We start from the raw sequence: 22,077 nt of genomic DNA, 5'->3' as shown, positions 1-22,077 counted from the left end.
GGCAGGATGCAAGGGATCACAGCCTCTATGTACTGAACTGATAGCTGGCCAACAGGGGAGGGAAAAAACGACATGTTTCCCATGGGGTCTCATAACTCTCCATCCTAGGCAGCTGGTCTGGGAACTGTAGTCATGTCTTGCTCACAATCAGCGGAGAGGTGTGGTTGGGGAATACTGATTCTAGATCAGCTTGGAGAGAGAGCGTAACCAGAGCTGAAGTGTAGCAGCAAGCGAGCACTCCCTCCTTTCTACAGAGCAGGAAATTGGGCAAAGGGCCCAGCGCTCTCCCAGCGCCAAATGGTGACCTTGAAAGCACGTCAAGGGGGAATGTGAAGTTTTGTCTAGCGAAGGACCCCTCAGTGAACTCTAGTTAACTGGAAAGCCTGCAGAGTTCACAGATTCACAGTTTACAACTGAATGTGAACATAGCTGAATACAGTAGGGAAGTTCACTGTGCCTTAAACTTTCAATTCTGATTGTAAAAAACATTGTATAATATGAGGCCTAAAGGTGTTTGTGAAAATAGCTAAGAAAACACTTGATTTTGACGATGACTGGTAAAGAGGGGCTCACTATAAACAGATTTATATCACCTCCAAAATGTAATTCATATGTGTAGCTAAAGATGGTCAAACTGGGATAAAAAACTAGGTTGAATGGTTTTTATACACTGTCTACCTACTTATCTGCTTATCTGCTGTGAGGGGACTTTAACAGTGAGACCACATTACCTTTGCAACTCTTGCCATCTTCCTGCAGGATGTAACCTCTAGGGCATGAGCACAGGTAGCTACCCTCTGTGTTCTTGCAGATGAAGTTACAGGGCTTTGGAGCCTGTGAACACTCATCCACGTCTACAGAAGGACAAAAGATTGAACAGAACAATAGTGTGGTGAAGACTGTTATGACAGGTGAATCTGACACATAAGATGATGCTTCAAGAAATGCTCAACAGCCTGGACAGGTTTGCAGTCACTCACCGATACACCGAGTTCCAATGATATCAGGGGTATAGCCTGGTTTACAGACACAGTTGTAGGAGCCCAGAGTGTTGATGCACTGACCGTTCTTGCACAGGTTACCCATCACCTTACACTCATCAATGTCTGAAATATAGAGGAAGGAGATTCTTACCATACAATCTAATACAGATGTCGCACTTTCACATATTTCAACACCCGAATTGGGATAATTCAGTGAGGCAAAAGACAGAAGAAGTATCCGTGCTAACAGCGTGCCACATCAAGCCCCTCTAAAACACTGCACTGTGTTCCTCGTAGGTATCTCTTCATTGGTAACTTAATTTCTAAAGGAGGGATTTGCCTACCTTTGCCATCTGTTGTGTACCCAGGGCCGAGTGGGCATATCCTCTTATACTGAGTGGTGCCTCGCAGAGGGCACAGTTCACAGGTGGGCCCCCAGCCGCGGCCCCCATCGCAGCAGCACTCAGACTTGGTGACACTGTTGCGACTGCTGGAGGTCATCTGGCACAGCGTCTGGAGGACCTCCGTGAAGCAGAAGCCCTGTCTGTTGTCTGCAAGCAAGGGACGGCAACAATATAATGTTTTTTTTTTTTTTTCAACAGAGTGGATAATCTTCAAAAGGAAGGTAAGCTACTACTATTTTTTGAAATATTATAGTTTCCAGGTGATATTCTCATCACTTTAACCTTTGGCCATGTCATTACTACACTTCATGGTCAACACGATCCCTTTCTCTAGTGTATGTCATGTCAAACCATGGTCAAACATGAAGAGGTGCATGCATTAAGCTTCTACAGACATGAAACGAGGAGAGAAAAGCCCAAATGTTTGTTATGAGGATGAACAGCCACTTACCGATGCAGTCAGTCTGTGTTGGGCTGGGGTTAAAGCCATGGTCACACTTACAGCGGTAACTGCCCACCGTGTTCTCACAGCGTCCATTCTGACAGATGCCTGGCTTAGTGCTGCACTCGTTCAGGTCTGACAAAGCACAGCAGAACACATAGGTTTACATAAGAACAGCTCCAAGTACTATTTACTAATTAATTAGTATTTTAGATAAATGAGGGACTGGTGATTCATTGATTACTTGGGTTGGTTCATTGACTTATGACAAGGCTTTAAACGTACAGCTTACATGAATTAATGCCAGGGATAAAATGGTATAAAAATGGAGAAACTGCAGAACTGTTTATACACATAATCTGTTATCTTAAAAACGATCTCCCATTAGTAACAATGCTTCAGCTGGCTGTGATATGGCATCTCATTTTTGCTTCATTACTGAAAAAAATTAACATTCTTTCACTTTTATTTCAGTAAAACCTAATTAATCAAATCAAGAAAGACCACTCTTGATAACCTGCATGGAGATTATCAACTTTTCAGATAATTTATACTCCTCAATCTCCCTGTATAAACAAGCCTAAGCACCAAACTCATTTCACTACGCACCCAGCAGAGCTGAGGCAAGTGTGATACCAGCTCATGAGTCCTGAGGGCCATCAGGTGGTTTCTCTTCATCAAGAGGTGTTTGTACTATTGGCAGCTGCACACCCGTTTTTTGAACTAAAACACAGTGATGTGGTCGTACCCATGCAGCCCTCCCCGTTGGGCATCCGCATGAAGCCTGGAGCGCAGATGCACATGTACGTGCCGATGAGGTTCTTGCATGTCATTCCTCGTGACTCGCAGTCGTCAATGCCATCCTCACACTCATTCTGGTCTGAAAAAAGAAATAACAAAGAGAACATTCTTGTTACACTACAGCCTGTGTGTGCATGTGCGTCAGTAACGATGACAAATAACGGTGCTGGAAGTCCGAATCTATGACCTCTGACCTTTGCTGTTGCTGTGTGAATCTGAAGGTATAATGTCACACGGGCAGTGTGGCCTGAGAATAGCGTAATCTACTCTTAAGCCAGTCAGGTTCGGCCTGCTTGCGAGTAAGAAAATGGAGCTACGGTTCTGTTTATAAGTGAAATGTAAATAAGGGCGAATATAGCACAAGAGACTGAGGGATTCAACCTGTTCAGAGTTTACAGTCTGAAAAGCTCTCGTCCGTTGCACTTCAGTGTCTCCTCCGAGAGTGTAAACGCACTTCTGCGTATTTTCCACCCTCATAAAGACTCCAGGAAAATGTCTATCCATTACGTAAAAAATTTGGATTTACATTATGAATTCTTCATTGAAAGACAGCAGCTGAGGCTCATGCCACCCTGTCTAGGCTTCTTTTCAAAAAACACCTCAATGTCATTTCAGGAACGCCGTGGAAAAGATACCGCCTCCTCATTTAACACCTCATCCAGTTCAAACTCGCAAAACTGCAGCTACAATTTCCCTCCAAAATGTTACCAGGGAGATGAACTACCCTTAAGAAACAACATTTCATGAGGTTCTTTGTATATAAACATTTCCTCTCTTTAAAGATAACACAAAATATTTGATAGAGTACCTTTGCACATCCTGCGGTCCTCCCGGAGTACGTAGCCGGTGGGGCACTTGCACTCGTAGGAGCCGTGCGTGTTCACACAACGGAAGGCACAGAGCAGGGAGTTCAGGGCACACTCGTTCACATCTGGAGAGACACAGGAGATGAATGACTGCCTCAAGACTACATGTGCAATTAGCAAGTTCCATATGTTTAGCTCAAATGTAATAATCGTGATCAACATCATGTTTGTTTTTTTTTAAATATGAAAAGCTTTATGTGCAGATAGCTTCCCATACAGGAAGTGATTGTTTTTAATAAGTTAATCAGTGATGGTGATACATCACTGGCCATCATGGTGCCATCACCAGCATTTGCCTTGGCATTACAGATTCCTCACAGCTGTGTAAACATCTTGAGCTAAGAAGTGCATTAGCTGAGATTCTGAGGATGAAAGGAATCACACCATACCCTCGCATGACATCATCGGTCCCGGCTCAAAGCCCTCATCACAAGTGCACTCGAAGGCCCCGATGACGTTGGTGCAGGTGCCGTTGCCACACGGGTTCCCAAGGTCACACTCATTGATATCTATGAGGGGTGTGGGAAGGAACACCAAATGTCAGTCTGAATGTGCACTGTTCACCATAGCCTTCTTTTTCTTTACATTCTTGATGTATTAGACAATAGGATTATTACATTACATCTGTAAAAGCAAAAGCATTACATGAATGTTCGATTCTTCTCTCATTGTCTCTTTTTTTCCCTTTCTAAATCCTTTAACCATAGCCTTCTCTGCCTACTTTTAACGTACTACTTGGATCTGTATGTATTTGAGTAGACGATATTATTGAGGCAGAAATGCTATCTTCAGAAACTCACCCTCACAGTTGATACCGGTGGTGTCCAGTCGGAAACCAAAGGGGCACTGACAGCGGTAAGATCCGTCCGTGTTGATGCACTCTCCGTTAGTGCAGGCATTTGGGTTGGTAGAGCACTCATCAATGTCTAGTCCAAAACATCAGGCATTTAAACCAGGCTTGAACCGTTCTTGATTCTTGATCTCATTAGCCTGCTATCATTTCTGAGGCATTTGACTCAAAACAATTTAAATCACTGAGTATAAACCAAGCTTACCAATAGGCTTGTCATCGTGTCCAAAGGTTTGGCCAACATTGTGGCACAGTACTGTAAATGCCTCTGGAAAAAAAAAATGGAAGCATATAGCTTAGCGAGCTAAAAGTTGACATTTTCTGGCCATGTTGTGAGCAAAACAACAACAGAAATCCTACTTATGCATTGTGTACATTATAACTTATGCATTATCATTCAGGTGTTCAGGGTGTGATTAATATTAAAACGCTTATTATTTGAGAACTGAATGTGTTTGGTGTCCTGTGGGACTGTGGGAGAACTGGACTGACCCTCGCCCATACTGGGGCAGATCTCACAGGGGTCGCCCCAGCCCTCGCCTGGCATCGCACTGCAGCAGCAGCTCCCCTTGGTGGTGTTGAGGTGCTTAGGTGCCAGGCAGCGTCCATTCTCAAACTTGGTGTAGCAGTAATGGATACGCATATCTGAAGGACAGAGTAAGAAAGAGACAGAGAGAGAAACGTTTAGTGTGTGTTCATCCGTATCCCACACTACATTTACATTTATTCATTTAGCAGACACTTTTATCCAAAGCGACTTACAAGGATGTATGCACATTTACATTTACACTGATGACACACTGCACATCAGGAGCAAAGTGCCTTGCTCAAGGACACTTCTTAGCAACCTTCTGATTACTAAACTACTTCTCTACTTCCTGTTCCACTGTCGCCCCACTAGCTGAGTGAGGACGCAGAGTGGGATTTAAGGTGGGATTAACGCGTATTTTAAGGTTGTCGTTTGTAATCAAAACACCAGATGCTTTCTGGGGCTCCAGTAGCCTGACCCAGGCCTTTGGGCCCAGGGCCCGCTCTTTCGATCTGGGGTGCCAAACCTGGCCATGAGGATGTCCCCTGGATCAGCCACAGAGGTGCAGGCCTCAGGACCGGAGGGCGTTAGCGCTCATCACGTGGTCACTGTAGCATAGAGGCCGTGGCAGAGCCAGACACCATCCTTCACCGGTGCTCACTGGATCCCTGAGAGGGACCTGTTTTTCTTCCTCCTCAGCTGGTAATGAAAAGCAGGCGGTGGAGATGTGGCCTCTGGAGTGTTTGTACTGGCCTTCCCTTGCTCTACACAAATAATCCGTCTGACCCCCGTAGATCATACGACACACACACACACACACACACACACACAGACACACAGACACGCACGCATGCACACACACACACACACACACACACACACACACACACACACACACACACACACACACACATACAGACACACACACACACACACACGCATACACACACACACACACAGACACACACACCTGGCTGAAAAGCACCATGGAAGAATGTGCAGTGAGCGTCTCGTTACTCCCTCCACCCCCCCAACCCTGCAAAGTGATTTATCAGCTTATTTTCCCCCCGTCTTTCACAAAGAAATTTGACATTATGTCTCTTTCACATTTCACCAGCCGCTATACCATCAGCACCACCATCCCACTTATGGCATCTGCTCGTTTAAAAAAAAAAAAAGGTTGGTATGGTACTATAACGATACACCCACGAGCCACTAAAAACATTAAGAATGCACCATATTACCATGTGGCAGTAAGAATAGTGGTGAAATACTGAAATGTTTTGTTCAATTGAAGGGAGGCCCGAGGGCCATCTATTATTCAATTGAGTGTTTTTCGCTCAAATTCCCAAGAACTGCTTCTCATTTTGGGTGGACCTCGCCCATGTCCATGCTTCATCCCACGTGTGGGAGAGGGAGAGGGAGGCAGAGGCCGTAAACCTTCCCTTTCAACTTATGTCATCCCTGTCCTCACTATGGGGGAACTCCCAAACACATTCCTGCGCCATGGATGACGAATGGAAAAACATGGGCTCGACGTGAGGAACCTGACATTTCTTTTGCATCCCTGGGGGAGTCGGGGCCACAATGCCCCAGTGTGTTAATTGCTTGTGAATGAGGATGAATATACGATCTGGTGATGAAACTCTACCTCAAGCACTGAAAAGACAAGCTGAGAATTTTTTACACATTTAAGGAGATCACATATTTGTGGTTACAGGTCACTGCACTGCATTCCTTCATATGGTGATCTGAGCTGTGAAAAGATAACCTGATGTAGCTGCACAAGACATGACACATACTGACATTCAGAGAATTTTTTTTTTTTCTTTAACTATATTAAAGCTTTCCAGATTTAATTTGATGTACTAATGTAATTTTGAAACATTCTGGCTCCCTTCACTGAAAATAATGGCTACTGGTTTGACCAAGTTAGTTTAAGTATGAGCATAATGTAGAGCCTTACCCAGGCATCTCCGTCCAGACGAGGTCAGCTGGTAGCCCTCTGGACAGTCACATTTGAAGCCCCCTGGAGTGTTGGTGCAGGTGCCAGAGATGCAGATATCTGGGCTCTGTGTGCACTCATCAATATCTGCCACAAGAAACAAACGAAAACAAACAAAATAGTCAAAATCCATGCTCTTACAATTAATAAAAGGGTGAATGTTTTCAGAAAATAAAAATGTTCGCCAGGATTTTTTTATGGCTCAGAACCACACACAACTTTATGCCAGAGTATTAAAACATATTAGAACTTTGCAGGAAACTGCATCAAACATGAAAATGAAGCTGAACTTGTAGAAACTTCATCAGACTGACATAATCAAAGGGTACAACTCTTGCTAGCCCATCTGTGGTTTTCAGGGGAGACTGAACAAAGCTGACGGGAGGCTTTTTTTTTTTTTTTACCAACCCTTGCCTTCCTGTCGGGCTCAGCATGACTTGCCTGTGAGCACTCTATGGTAGTTTGATCCAACCTGAGTATTACAAACCACAGAACTCCTGACCGCAAGCTTGTGTGAACAGGTGTGTTTCTTTGAGTGCCTGCCGTTCGTATGGGACACTGTCAGCAAATGCCAAATTACATTCGTTTAGAAGTTGCATAGTTTTCTTTCACTCTTATTAAAGTTCTTGCACTCTAAAGTGCTTGCAGATCTGTTTCTTTCTGGAAAGGAGGGGGAAATCATCAAAAACTAAAGTGTGTAGTTGCTATGGATTTCGGCCTAGAGCACACTGTATTCCATAAAGTATCCTCTTTTAAACATAACATTTATCAATACCTCTATTTATTTCCAGCTCCATGTACATCTATCTATTCATCTATCTGTGAAGAAAAAGGGCAAAAGAGAGGTGGATGAAGTTCCACTCCAGTGCACAAATTGTATGCAGGATGTGAGTGAATGTCCTTTATCCAAGTTTATACAGTGTCTGTGTGTTAGTATGTGTGTGTGTGTGTGTGTGTGTTAGTGTCTGTGTGTGTTAGTGTGTGTGTGTGTGTGAGTGTGTGTGTGTGTGTGTGTGTTTGTGTGTGTGTGTTTGTGTGTGTGTGTGTGTGTGTGTGTGTGTGTGTGTGTGTGTGTGTGTGTGTGTTCGTCTTTGCTTATTTCAATCACATACGTCAACAAAGCTCAACAGATGGAGTAGCACTGGAAGACAGCTGTGCTTAATCCAGCAGACCTGTGACCAAAGAACAATCCTCTTTTTATACCTCCAGACACTGGGAACAGGGGTGTGGGTCTCTGGGGGCGCCGTCTGCATCACATTATATCACGCTTTATAAAGCTCAGGGCACACACGCAACGTGCACTCCACCAGCCTAACAATGGGATTGCGAGGTGCCAAGTTTATACCTTCACACTTCTCGTCCACGACGTAGTACCCATTAGGACAGATGCACCTGTAGGAGCCGTCCAAGTTCTGGCAGGTTCCGGGGCCACATGTTCCAGGGTTGTCGGCACACTCATTGATGTCTACAGGGGAATAAAAAGCATTTCAATGGAGATAGATATACCATCTGTGTTCAGGGCAAGAACATTTGAGCCTACATGTGATCATCCATTACTGCCATACACATTTAATCTACATGTGATCATCCATTACTGCCATACACATTGAACCTACATGGGATCATCTATTACTGCCATACACATTTAATCTACATGTGATCATCTATTACTGCCATACACATTGAACCTACATGCGATCATCTATTATTGCCATACATATTGAACCTTCATGTGATCATCTATTACTGCCATACACATTGAACCTACATGCGATCATCTATTATTGCCATACATATTGAACCTTCATGTGATCATCTATTACTACCATACACGTTGTATCTACACTTGATCATCTATGACTGCCATACACGTTGTATCTACATGTGATCATCTATTACTGCCATACACATTGATTCTACACTTGATCATCTATGACTGCCATACACGTTGTATCTACATGTGATCATCTATTACTGCCATACACATTGAACCTACATGCGATCATCTATTATTGCCATACATATTGAACCTTCATGTGATCATCTATTACTACCATACACGTTGTATCTACACTTGATCATCTATGACTGCCATACACGTTGTATCTACATGTGATCATCTATTACTGCCATACACATTGATTCTACACTTGATCATCTATGACTGCCATACACGTTGTATCTACATGTGATCATCTATTACTGCCATACACATTGAACCTACATGCGATCATCTATTATTGCAATACACATTGATTCTACACTTGATCATCTATGACTGCCATACGCATTGAGTGTTCAGGCAGGGATCTTTTTCTTTCTTTCTTTTGCACAACCTCAAAAATTAGCCACATGAAATCGTATCCTGTTTTCCTTGGCAGCGTGTGGTGCGATGGGGGCCGGGGCCATCCTCTTACCCACACACATCCTCCCGTCTGACGTGAGCTCGTAGCCGTCCCGGCACACACACACGAAGGAGCCCACCGTGTTCAGGCAGTTTCCGTTGCGGCACAGGCCTCTCTGCGTGGTGCATTCGTCCTGGTCTGAAACGCAGTCACAAAAGCTGTCACTGTGCAGTCAAACAGTAAACGACAAACAGCCCTACAAAAAAACCCTGGTCAAAAAAAGCCTGGTAGGAAACAGTGAAACAATGAAGGAAGCTGTGGCGAACAGAACACATTCTGCTGTGAGCCTTTAGCTCTACGGAGAGCGGGCAGTTTACGAACATTTTTAACATGATAATCATCTCAGTTTGGAGCACGACGCCACTAAGGCCAAATCTGTGTGTGTAGGCCATGAGAAACAGGAGCAGCATCGCACTCCCTAAGGCTTACCAATGCAGTCGTTGTTGTGGGAGTGCTCAAAGCCAGGGTAGCAGATGCAGTTGTAGGAACCCAGTGTGTTCTTGCATGTCCCATTGCCACACGGCTGCCTCTCGCATTCATCCACATCTATGAAACAGCAATCAACCACACCCACAAATAAATTAATCTGAAGAGACACATAGACACACATAGACACACAGTTTAAAATGAACCCCAGTATTAAATGTGACTGACCTATACACATGGATTGGTCTGAGGTGGACTTATATCCGTTGGGGCATATGCAACGGTAGCTCCCCACGGTGTCAATGCACTGTCCAGGGTGGCAGACATTGGGATTCTCATTACACTCATTACGATCTGCAGAAAGAGGAGAGGAAGAAGGTCAACAGATCGAATCATCATCATCATCATCATCATCATCTTCTACTGTACACAATTACAATCCCTCCTGCTTGTATCCTGCACTGAAATAGCAATATAAAAACCAATACTAACATTAAGTTCTATAAACCATCATCACCAAGAACAACTGTGCCCATCACTATCCACTGTTCTCATCACCAATCTTACCAGGGCCATTCCTATGATCACCACCATCATCATCATCTTCTTCATCGTTGCTACCTTTGGCCACATACCAACAGAGAGCTGTGCCACTGCACACAAAACAAGCCCAGCCGGTGGGAAGTCAGCAGGATGAGAATTCCCAGACCCTGAGTCATCCTGCGAGGGGCCTTGTGCAAAAACCCCCGCAGCAGCAACAGCAGCACCAGCAGCAGCACCAGCACCAGCAGCAGCGCTTGATCCATGCTCCAGGGCGGCCAGGCCCTTGTGATGGATTGCCCTCCTCCAGAGCTTGAAATAGCTCCCGCTGTTGTCCAGTTATAACAGAGCATAGCTCATGTCTTAATGTTTCCTTTCATGCGAGAGCAGGGGGGGGGTTGCATCCCGAGACGCTACTCGCACAGGGCATAGTTCACAGTTTCACAAACTGGCCGGCCAAGAGCTGAGGGGGATTTTATATTTCACAGTTATAACTTCCTGACTGTGACTTAAGGCCTTTGGTTTGGGTACGCACAACAAAGATGTCTGTCATTGAAAGTATCTTGAGTCCAAATATTAGTATGGTATTTCGGCTTGGTATTTGAGCTTGGTATTCCCTGCGGTTTAACTCTCCTTGTGCGTGAAACACTAACAGGGAACAGAATCCTTGGATGTCTTGCATTAAAAGTGAATTGAAAACGGCACTGAAAGGACACTTTAGTTCAAACAGACAGATCTGTTTTTCTTCTTTTCTGCTTGGTGTACACTGCTAGTCACTGCTAGTCATTGGTTACACAGCTAGTCTTAATGGCCTACATCACCATGGATACCATGGATCAGCCATTAACACATTTCTGACATTTCATCTACTTTATCTCGTAACGTTCTTTCTAACTATGTGTCAATACGGTGGAGGCTTACCCAGGCACAGTCCTGTAGAAGTGAAGCGGTACCCAGGCTTGCACTCACAGCGGAAACTTCCAGGCAGGTTCTGACAAGCAGCGTTCTGCTGGCACACTGGTCCATTCTGGCACTCATCAATGTCTGAGAATACGAGCACACAAGCACGCACAAAGACACACACACACACACACACACACACACACACAGACACACACAGACACACAGACACACACACACACACACACACACACAGACAGACAGACACACACACACACACACACACACACACACACACACACACAGACACACACACACACACACACACGCATTCACTTGAATTAATATAACTAGGCCACAGCCCATCTTTACAATGGTCTTTCTCATGGTGACTCATTAGTAGCCACAATGGCCCATGACAAACAGACTGAAAACTATGTGAACCATCTGCATTTGTTTCTGTGTCTGTTGGTTGTCATGGCCAGGGTAGGCATTTATGGCATGGACATGTAGGGTGTAGACTTCCTCAGTCAGAGGGAACTGATGTACCGACCTTCACAGATGAGCAGCTTGTCATTGTAGACAAATCCCATGGGGCACTCACACCGGAAGCTTCCGATCATGTTGATGCACACTCCATTCTCACACAGACCAGCAATCTCCCTGCACTCATCGATGTCTGTCACACCGCACCGGGGAGAAGACTTAGCTTTGTGTTACAAACAAAACACATTCTTTGAGACATTACTGCAACAAGAATGTTCCTACACTACTACTTACCAATGACCTGCCCAGTGTATATGTCAATGTAATATCCAGGTCTCTCACTGCCACACAGGATGGCAAATTCAGCTGAGGAGAGAAAACAAATTCACAAAATCAAAGTTTGAGATTGAGCAGAAGGAGTTAGCATGCTAGGCCGTTGGCATTTGAACTGTCCACCCACTTGTGCTTGGCACGGGACACTGTTCACAGGGCTTGTTCCAGGCTCGGCCGATGTTGTATGAGCAGCAGCACATCTTCTTAGTCACGTTGAAGTTGAGCTCTCCATCACAAGTGCCATTGTCTGAATAGAAATTCCTGAAGCAAAGGCTCTTCCTCATGTCTGTGTTGACAAAAAGAATCATGTATCAACATAGAGTAATAGCTTTCTATAATTGAGGTGACACTTTAATGACAAATAAGGACAGTCTCTAGCCATGACATATTATACTAATGACACTTCTATCTGAGACTATTTGAGACTCTATCTCTGACTAAGCCACAGTTACAAGGCTGAATCATGGAGCAAATACTCACCCATGCAGTTGTTGCCACCATTGACTTGCATGTAATCTGGTGGACAGATGCAGGTGTAGTTGCCGATGGTGTTGTAGCACTGACCGGGACCGCAGATCCCGGGACGCTCGCATTCATTCACATCTGGAACAGGGCGAGACACAGAGAAGAGCACATCTCATTAGGGAGGGAAGGCTCTCATTGTAACCATGCCTTCAAGCCTCTGGAGGACTGGAAAAAAAGTCAGTTCATCTTGCATTAAAAAAAAAAAAATAACGGAAGAAAATGAAGCACATCCTCTCCAAAATGATACGGATGCTTGCAAATTCCAGACACGACCTTTTTGTTCTGCCGTCCAACCAACACAAGGCCCAATTAAAATGCTGTTAAGCACATGTTGGCCAGGGAGGACATGAACACTGGTCTCTGAGGGGCCATGCGTTCTGTGAGAGTGTTCTGTCGTGGGGATGTCAACTGACCACAACACAGGGGCCCAGTGACAGGCCGTAAGGGCCTTCTGGAGGGGATTAGGCCTAAAAGTTAGCCGCTCTTCTGATTCATCGACAGATGTGACAGCATGGAGTGAGCACCACTACCAGCACGATAGCTAGGACACAACAAATGCGAGCATTGCTTGTTTTGATATTTCCTCCCCCTTCCCCTTCCTAGGAAAACAAATGGCTGCTCTCAATTTCCTTTCTGCCTAAAATGTTTCAGAAATGGAGCCTAAAGGGAGAGAGAACTGATTTTTTTGTGTCCTTTACCTTCACAGACCCTGGTGTCTTCGTTCAATGCAAAGCCCCTTGGACATTCACACTGAAAGCTCCCAAATGTATTAATGCAATTTCCTCCTTGGCACAAACCAGGAAGCTCCAGACATTCGTTGATGTCTGCCAAACATAAAGAGTGGGAGAAAGAGAAAAATGAGGGAAAAAATATATATACTATACAGTATGTTATATTTGTTTTCAGTATGCATTACCACTTTGCTCTAATACACCACAAAAAAGTAGCAGACCAGGTAGCACTGTTGTAACTGACAAACACAACAAGAGACAGTTACCCTCCAGGATGACAGTGATGGGGTTCGGTCGGAAGCCCTCTCCTCCAGGACACAGGGTTTTATACTCCGCTGAAAGAGTTCACATGAGACCACATTGGACCAGCACTGGATCAGCTACACACAGTCAGAAACACTAAAGCTAGCAAACAAAATAACTTACATCGTCCAACCTCCACTCCCCAAAACAACCCCACCTAAGTTGTAAAACTGCTAGATTTAATAAGGCATTTGTCTTCCCTCCAGATTGCACAAAGAGGTCTTTTGTAAACTACTTCATTAAAAAAAAAACAGACAACAACACAGTTAATTTCCACACTGACACTGCTGGCCTGCCAAAGAGGCTGGGGTGACTCACAGGAGTTGAGCGAGGGGCATTCCTCACAGGGCGTCCCCCACGCCCGGCCCTGGGAGCAGCAGCAGGAGGCCTTGGACACCCCCTGGCCAATTTCGTTGGAGCAGCTTAGGCTCTCTGACGCGTCGCCGCGGGACTGTACGTCCAGGTAACAGTTGCCAGATCGTGTATCTAGAGAAAGGCACACACAGTGGTCGTCGGCACAGAGATACGTTTTTTTTCCAAAGGGAAAACATATTGTGATTCATCATGGGTAATACTGACTACATTTACATGGGGAAAAGACTAGACATTCACATTTGACAGAGCCATCTACTATGGTGGGTCCTCAACATCACTGCATTTAATTAGATGTATAGTTCTCAGACGGGACCTTAAAAGAACCCCAAGCACAGGGGAAACTCACCCACGCAGCCAACTCCTGATGGGTTGAGCTCAAAGAATGGTGGGCAGTTGCACACATAGCTGCCAGGTGTATTAACACAGTGCCCGCTGATGCAAATGGTAGGATCAGCACACTCGTTGAGATCTGTGAGGTAAAAGAGAGAGACATTATTAACATATATGATGTAGTACAGTTTGTTATTTATGTTCCTCTATACTTGACTGCTTGTGTAGTTGGGCAGACTAGGGGCTGCCACAGGAAAATATAGCAAAAAATGAGCACTGCACAATATTACGACTTTTTTTAATTGTGTTGGGTTCAGCTTGTGCGTGTCTGCATGCGGGTGTGTCCGTGCGGTGTCTACATGAACACACATGCACTTGGGAGAGCTAGAGGACCACTGGCGCTGCGGGGGACGACCCCGGCCGGCCCTGTGTGGCTCTGCGGTGTTGCGTCCTCTTTTGCCTCCCACTGTTTATGCATGCGCTCATTCCCCATGACAGCGCAGCTAGGGAGGATTGGGGCCGGATCACTCTTTCCATTCCCTCCATGTGAGGGGGAAGCAGTGCCATGCACTGTGCCGGTCTTTGTCACGACCTCAGCGCTGGCTGGCTGCGGAACACTGCCCCGAGACAGGCCTGCAACCTCTCCGTGGCCCGGCGCCCGCCAACAGCCCCGTGTTTACCGTGAACTCGGTGTCATTACCCGCCCCATAATGGCTGTCATAAGGACATAAGTCATTAACGACCCCATCGATGAATTTGACGCAATCTGCCCCGAGGGGGAATGATCAGTTTGGCTCGACACGGTGACTGTGTGTAATATTCGCCTGACCTCATTCCTGAGTCACAAAGTCAGCAACCTCGGAACGAGGACAGTTGAGTTTCCACTGGGCTGACAGTGAACCGAAAATCATCTTTATCTCGAGGTGCCCTGACTCTGACCCTGACTGCGGGGGAACACTCACCTGTGCAGTTGCCGCCGCTTCTGTCCAACTCGTACCCAATGTGACATTCACATCGGAACAGGCCCGGCATGTTCTGGCACCTTCCGTTGATGCAGACGTTCGAGAAGGTGCACTCGTCTACGTCTGTGCGGACAGAGAGAGGAGGCCAGCTGTTAGGGATTAGCAGATCATGGGATGGAGGGGAAAATCAACAGAACGCGGGGAAGAGAGGACGTGTGAAGCTCACAGCGGAGTGACAGTTCTGGGGCAAGGAGGCAGGATGAAGCCCTGCAGAGGAAACCCACACCTCTGCTGGAAGCAGCTGATTACAGCAAGCTGTTAGATCCACTAACATTTATACACTTAACACTCACTCATAAATGGTTATTAAGACTGAGTATACAGACGTATATAAGACTATTAAAAATATTTATATAAGCTCAGTCATCCAACTAAAAATATCTTACGAATATAGGGAGCAGTTTGTTACAGCCCATGTACATTTTTAATTAAGTTGCTACATATGATGGCAGGTAGAAGTTACAGAAATGTAAATTGACTGTGGGGAATTCAGACACAGAACTACATCATGCAATCTGAGAGTGTCCTTACCATCGCAGGCTTTGCCGTCAGGGGTCGCATAGAATCCCATGTCACACTCACAACGGTAGCCCCCGGGAACATTTAAGCAGTGCCCGCTCTCGCACAGGTTCACATTATCTGCACACTCGTCACTATCTGCAAAAACCAGAGGGGCAGCCAATGGGTTATGGTGAATTGTCTGGGGCAGGAGTACTAAATCAGGGACTAAATCTGGCACAAACCTGAGCAGTAATAGCCATCACCGGCGAAGCCATCCTTGCAGACGCAGCGGTAGGAGCCCATGGTGTTCATGCAGGCAGCGTTGTGGCTACACATGTGGGTACCGTTGGAGCACTCATCCAGATCTGAAACACACGTTAAGATAAGTGATTTTGCTTACGACAACAGGCACTGGAGTCACTGAAATATTAAAGTCTGACAGGTTGCCAAAGGCCAGAGTGGTCAGGGATTAGTACTCGTAGTATTAGTAAACAGGAAATGGAGTTGAGCAACCCAGGACCTCGACATGACCTCAGACTACTGATAGCTCCAGGCTCCACACTGTAAACCCAGACAGTTCTACTAACTCATTTACATTATGTATTCAGTACTTAAAACCGGGTATTTAGTTGACCCAACTTAAAATGTATTAGTTTTCTTAGCAAGTGAAAACGTTTTAATTGTATTGGAATGTATTTGTTTGAGTAAACATTGCCTGCTAACTCTCATTGACTAATAATTTTTAAGTTAAGTTTACTTAAAAAAAGAATATATATGTACTCAAATTTTATTATGTAATCGGTTACATCAAAAGTTTGAAATACTCTGAACTTGTTCAGCTTTACAGTGCAGGATCAGCCTTAACAGATAATGAATGGGCTCCCCTCAGTGTTCATATCCTCCAATCTGAAGGCTCTTACCTGTACACTTCACCCCGTCACCAATCCAGCCAGGGGCACAGCTGCACTTGAAGCTGCCTGCTGAATTGGTGCACGCGGCATGTCTGTCGCAGTTGTGGGCGCCAATCTCACATTCGTTGATATCTAAAAAAACAAATCAAGAAGAGACGTTTCAGCTGCTTGACTTAACAGATAACCCTAAGGGGAGGGGCGACAGAGGAGGAGGTTGCTGTTTTGTGAGGCTGATATCACAATGAAAACTGAAACAAATGCAGAAACGTACATGTGTTAGTTAATAATGACTAATGGACACTGTCTCTGCACGGACACGGACAAGGGCCATGTTCTGCTCAATGACACACCCCATAGGGGGAGAAATAAGCAGCAGCACTGATCTGCTTTTCAGCTGCAGGGTATCTCTGGGCTCGCTATCAAGCCTCCTGACCGCAGAAGCACTTAATAGAGCAAATCTAATCCTCCAAGAATGCAACAAACTTATTTCCAACTGGAGCGGCACTCATACGACACGGGCCTGACCGTTCTGCCGTGGAATGCCCAGAAAGGCAGTCTCTTTGTCCGCTCGGGAACAAGGGACTCCCACATCCTCCCCCCCCCCCCCCCCCCCCCCCCCATCATCCGTGGGAGGCTGCACTCGACCTGGTTCAGCTGCCCCACTGCCCCCCTTCAGCGCGACTCTCTTGCCACCACCTGGGTTCAACGAGCCTGCCCCTAATTGGTGTTCATGTCCCGTGTGTGTGTGCAAGGTTGTATATAGTTGGGGGAGCAGGGTGAGAGGTCCTCGGCACGGATGAAGAAGGAGATGTCACAACACTCCCACCATCCCCTGCTAATCGAAACCGTCCTAAAAAGCAACACGCTTGGTTGCCAAGTGACGTAGGCGTCCGCACGGACAAACACAGCTGGCAGGAGCCGCTCCGTGTTGATCTGGAGCTGAGGCCCGGGTGAATGTTTGCTGGCCCACACCCCCTAAGCTGCACGACTCACTCGACTTCAAATATGACTTGAATAAATCACAATTGCGTGCCCTCTCTAATTTGCCATATAAACGATCGTCTTTTTATAGTGCTGACGTTGTTTGAGGACTAGATGTTCTGGTGGAGAAAACAAGTTAACACTGGGAGGGTTTCGAAAATAATCAAGGAATTCCTTTGGACTGGCGTTACAAGGAGATTGGCATACAGTATATAAATGGGACACATCAGCTTGATTCTCATGACACAGGGGATGACATGCTAAAACCTCACAAGTCTGCTTAAGGCTCTCTCAAAGTCCTCCCAGCTCGTGGGAAGCAGAGATCTTTCAGGCATGATGAAATGTGTCTAATACATTGGCTAAAAGTCACAAAACAGTCCAAATATAGATATGTTAAGAATGTGTTGTTTGTAACATTAAAACTTTTTTGCGTGTCTTTAATGCCATGTGAGATTTGTGAGCTTCTCTGAAGGCTTTTATCCAGAGGAGCCTCTGGGGTTTCTTCACTGAAAATGTTCATGTTGCCAAGATACAAATAGTTATTTTCTTAAATCACATTCCAAATTATATCGCAACAAAAATCCCAGATTAAAAGACAACTATGCCTAAAACATTCTAACTATTGTAAAAATCTAAAAGGAAATGAAGAATATCTGATTTTGAGGGAAAATATGATGATCTTCCAGTATAGCTCGATAGGTACATTTGATTAGAACAAAGGGCTTTTAAGTTGATATCCCCTCAGATCTAGTGGATTTCTGCATTGAGCACTCTCAGGTCAAGATGAATCAGATTTATTGCGTAGATATAAGATGATATGCTTTGGCAAGATGAAGATTATTTGCAGTGAAAAAGAGAGAGTTCAGAGCACATAACAAAAGATGTACACTGACTCTGGAAGCATCTGGAAAACTTTCATGTGAAACAATCCCTGGCCTGCTGCCTGCTGTAACTCCACAGAGGCAAGGCTCACGTGAGAGGAATGAGTGGAGGCCAGGCACTGCCACACCAAGATTTCAGACTGCTCTCTCTCTCTCTCTCGCTCTCTCTCTCTCTCTCTCTCTCTCTCTCTCTCTCTCTCTCTGTCTCTCTCTCTCTTTCTCCCTTTCTCTTTTCCTTGACTCTGTATTCTCTCCACTTTCTGTGATCTGTCATTCAGGCGCTCCAAACTCAAGGAGAGCGAAAATCAAGGAGAGCGAAACATCATAATCATGCTCAATCTCGTTAGAGAGAGGAGGGCATTCAATTTTCACTGTGCAAATTTGAGGCCTGGTCCCATTAAAAAAAAAGATGCCCTTGTGTTAATGTGAGGGCCTGAGAGATCGTGTGAGCTGATTACAGGATGCCTTGGATATATATTCATATGATTACAGATGCTTAGATGCTTCCTGTGAACCTTTGAAACAAAATGTGGGGGTCCAGGATAGGAGGAGGGGGGGGGATCATGAAAACAACTGCAGCACGCAAAGAATGTGGAAACTCCACCAGCAATAATAAAAAAAAAAAAACGAAAGCAGTCCTCCAATGCAGTGCAGCCCAGTCTGCTCGAGGAGAGAGAGAGCAGGAGAAAGATCTGTGTCACACTCACGTGCCAGCTCACCTCTCCTAATGGCAAATTCAGATTGCGCCCTTTTTAAAAACGAGGCTAATGCCTTGCATATGGACGAGGGAGGGTAGTCTCTCTAACCAAGGCAGGGGGGAAGCCATGACATTAGACAGGGCTGAGCGTTTCAAGCGTGTCTGCTGCACACAGTGGACATCCCATGTGCACAACAAAGAGGGCCCTCCGAGGGTGATTTAATGTGGACTTACTGTACACAGGGCCACTCCTAAGCTTGTAAACCCCTGTGCTTGACAAATGGGCTCCCACCCTATCTTTATACGTGCTGCAGCAATACTCAGTGAGGAATAGAGAGAGAGAGAGAGAGAGAGGTGGGGATTATTCCCCATAGGCAATCATTTGCAGCTGGATCAAGTCAGAGTCAGGGCGCACTTAAGCCAACATGGCGAAGGAAGGACCCAGCCCTTGACATTTACATTTCCAAATGAAGTGGAGCGCAGTCGTGGCCATGCTTTACCTAAGTGTCAAAAGGGCCCAGTAAAATCGTAATGGTCACAATTCCAACTTTGACTATTTGAAGGAGGTTAACCCATGTTCTTTATTGCCAAATGGAAACTAATCTGGCCATTGTAAGTGCAAGCTACAGAGGTGGTGGGAAACTGAGGTAAAATCTGTTTTGAGGGGCCAACACTTGTGTGCATGTTCATGACTAAAGATTATACACTTTCATTAAATCCCTCTTGGCCATCCTGCTATCCTGACAGGCAGCCAATTCAGTCTGCAAGCAGGAATTCCACTATCTTAATTGATAAAGATGGATCATATCGTCTCATTTCTGAGGAGGAGTATTTACACATTCTGAGGAAAGAATGTGACTGTTCTTCAAGTATTAGAAGTAGTAGTGTTCTAGGGTGGAACACAAGTCAAACTAGTGTCTGCTTGCACCAGACAGTATCATATTTAGGACATTCAAATGTTATTTGAGTGTTTCATTTCACATTCAGAATCCTGCTTTCCCAAACTTTTACTTAAGCTGGGCTTCTCCCTTCATTTAGGAGATCTTGTTTGTTCACTTTCCTTTGTTCGATTGTAAATTCCATTCTATTCTATCCAAAGGTCGAAATTCCAATCAAATGGACCAAAACTTATGCTTTTTCCACTCCAGACTCCCCTACGATACTTATATTAAAACACATGGCAAATAACATCTGCGTAGGATAGGAATGCTTGTTGAGCTGCCGAGCAGGGGTGGGGGGATTCTCCGAAGGTTGTTTCATGATTTGGTCCCACTTGTTTGTTTGTCGAACTGGAAACAATCGCCGATGACAGGCCAACTGAGTCATGCCGATGGATTGCTAATAAAACCCAGAAAGTTGGCGGCTAAGCGTCACGAGCACACGTCTTGGTTTCACACAGTCTCACTCCCTCTTTCTTTCCCCCTTCTTTCTTTCTTATACACACACAAACGCGCGTGCACACACATAGAAACACATGCTCATCTTGTAGGGTTTCTCTTGTGGACCGTATTCGCCTTTCTGTTCTCCTGCTGTTCTCTATTCCCAGCTGTCTTTCACACTCTCCTTCCATTCTTTCAGTTTTCTTCCCCCCTCTCTCTCTCTCTGTCCCGCTCTAACTGAAGGTCATGGCCCCATTAGCCTCTTTGCTAGGGCGATTCCACCACACTTCCTTCACATTTACAGTGACATCACCAATCCTGCACTACCCCCATCAGCACCAGACCTTCTGTCCGAAACATCTGTATCGCTGTACACACACACACGAATCAAGCAACGTATATGACTGTAACACTGAGACCTAAGTGTGTGAATGTGTGGGTTGGTAGTGTGTGGTTGTGTGTGCTGCATATAAAATGCAGCCATCGAACTTCTCCAGCAGCTGGCTGGTATTAGTTTTCCTCTTTGGCTAAGGCCTGGTATTCACTTATCATCAGTTAACACCAATTAACAAAACTATGTCCTTCCAAGTGCCTGTGGACACAGAACTCTCACGACCTCCATCGTCCTCACGCCATTAAGAGTTCATCCAAACACTCCGTGAGGGAGGCGCAACGGCTAGGAAAAAAATGAACTTCCAGTTCCCCCCTCGATCGCCTTATTTATTTGTTTTGGAATGGTTATTATGTTTTATTGAAATGGCCCAACCATAACGTAATGTTTAACTGGAGTTAATGAAAGGACAACAAAGGAACAAACAACGCGTAATTTGAGGCACACGGCATTCGCCAAACAACCAACATTAGATCCTAGTGACCTCACGCACCGCATGTGGCGCCACGGCCTTTAGCCTACAGGAGCCTGTGAGAGTCGAAGCAGGGAGGACACAACACAATAGGCCAGCTTCACAGATATGGTATCAGACATCCTTATGCTGAGAGCAGCTACTGTAATGTCACATCTGCTCGACTGAAGCTCTGACTATGGAACCTTGGCAGAACAACAGCCCTGTGTGTACTGGGGCTCCTCCTTAAGTTATTTTGCTGGGTTGCTGGGTGGGCCCTTGGTCAAGGCCAATCCAGTCACTCTTTACCAAGAAGATGTTGGGAAAGAAGGTTCTACAGTAAGCATAGGCCAAAGCACGTCAAGCAAAGATTAACTGGAAAGGGGTTTTGCCCTCTGCCAAGTCTACCCCTCTCTGCCTCACTGCTCCACTTCTTTAAACTCCTGTTTAATTACTGGCAGCTTCCTTTTGACTCAGTAAACTTTCGCCTCCATATGGCATCTGACTGACATCATCCATCTGCATTCTCAAGTGGTGGTGGTGGTGGTGGTGGGGGGGACTAGGCTCCGTTCGACTGCGCCTGGAAGAAAGACCTCTTTCATTCATGCAGAGTTGCGCTCTAAACTCAA

At 45.5% G+C, this 22,077-nt stretch overlaps 1 protein-coding gene across 2 annotated transcripts in view; it reads right to left on the bottom strand.

The window, feature by feature from the left end:
- Window positions 1-22,077, bottom strand: part of fbn1 (fibrillin 1) — a 61,235-nt gene that overhangs the window by 5,255 nt on the left and 33,903 nt on the right. For both annotated transcript variants that reach the window (XM_080843899.1, XM_080843900.1), the window contains 28 exons: window positions 16,678-16,800; window positions 16,000-16,122; window positions 15,788-15,913; window positions 15,197-15,319; window positions 14,251-14,373; window positions 13,848-14,015; window positions 13,493-13,561; window positions 13,194-13,319; window positions 12,451-12,573; window positions 12,098-12,256; window positions 11,932-12,003; window positions 11,705-11,830; window positions 11,173-11,295; window positions 9,940-10,065; window positions 9,715-9,831; window positions 9,298-9,423; window positions 8,226-8,345; window positions 6,842-6,967; window positions 4,839-4,991; window positions 4,552-4,614; window positions 4,297-4,422; window positions 3,886-4,005; window positions 3,439-3,561; window positions 2,578-2,709; window positions 1,839-1,964; window positions 1,328-1,534; window positions 981-1,106; window positions 732-854 (listed from right to left, as the gene is read on the bottom strand). In XM_080843899.1, the coding sequence (XP_080700025.1) occupies window positions 732-854; window positions 981-1,106; window positions 1,328-1,534; window positions 1,839-1,964; window positions 2,578-2,709; window positions 3,439-3,561; window positions 3,886-4,005; window positions 4,297-4,422; window positions 4,552-4,614; window positions 4,839-4,991; window positions 6,842-6,967; window positions 8,226-8,345; window positions 9,298-9,423; window positions 9,715-9,831; window positions 9,940-10,065; window positions 11,173-11,295; window positions 11,705-11,830; window positions 11,932-12,003; window positions 12,098-12,256; window positions 12,451-12,573; window positions 13,194-13,319; window positions 13,493-13,561; window positions 13,848-14,015; window positions 14,251-14,373; window positions 15,197-15,319; window positions 15,788-15,913; window positions 16,000-16,122; window positions 16,678-16,800 (3,498 nt within the window). The remainder of the gene's footprint in view (window positions 1-731; window positions 855-980; window positions 1,107-1,327; window positions 1,535-1,838; window positions 1,965-2,577; window positions 2,710-3,438; window positions 3,562-3,885; window positions 4,006-4,296; window positions 4,423-4,551; window positions 4,615-4,838; window positions 4,992-6,841; window positions 6,968-8,225; window positions 8,346-9,297; window positions 9,424-9,714; window positions 9,832-9,939; window positions 10,066-11,172; window positions 11,296-11,704; window positions 11,831-11,931; window positions 12,004-12,097; window positions 12,257-12,450; window positions 12,574-13,193; window positions 13,320-13,492; window positions 13,562-13,847; window positions 14,016-14,250; window positions 14,374-15,196; window positions 15,320-15,787; window positions 15,914-15,999; window positions 16,123-16,677; window positions 16,801-22,077) is intronic.

This window comes from Sprattus sprattus, assembly GCF_963457725.1.
Source record: "Sprattus sprattus genome assembly, chromosome: 8".
NCBI classification, from domain to species: Eukaryota; Metazoa; Chordata; class Actinopteri; order Clupeiformes; family Clupeidae; genus Sprattus; species Sprattus sprattus.
Note: the sequence above shows the minus strand (reverse complement) of the source record. Positions and strands in the feature narration are given on the sequence as shown.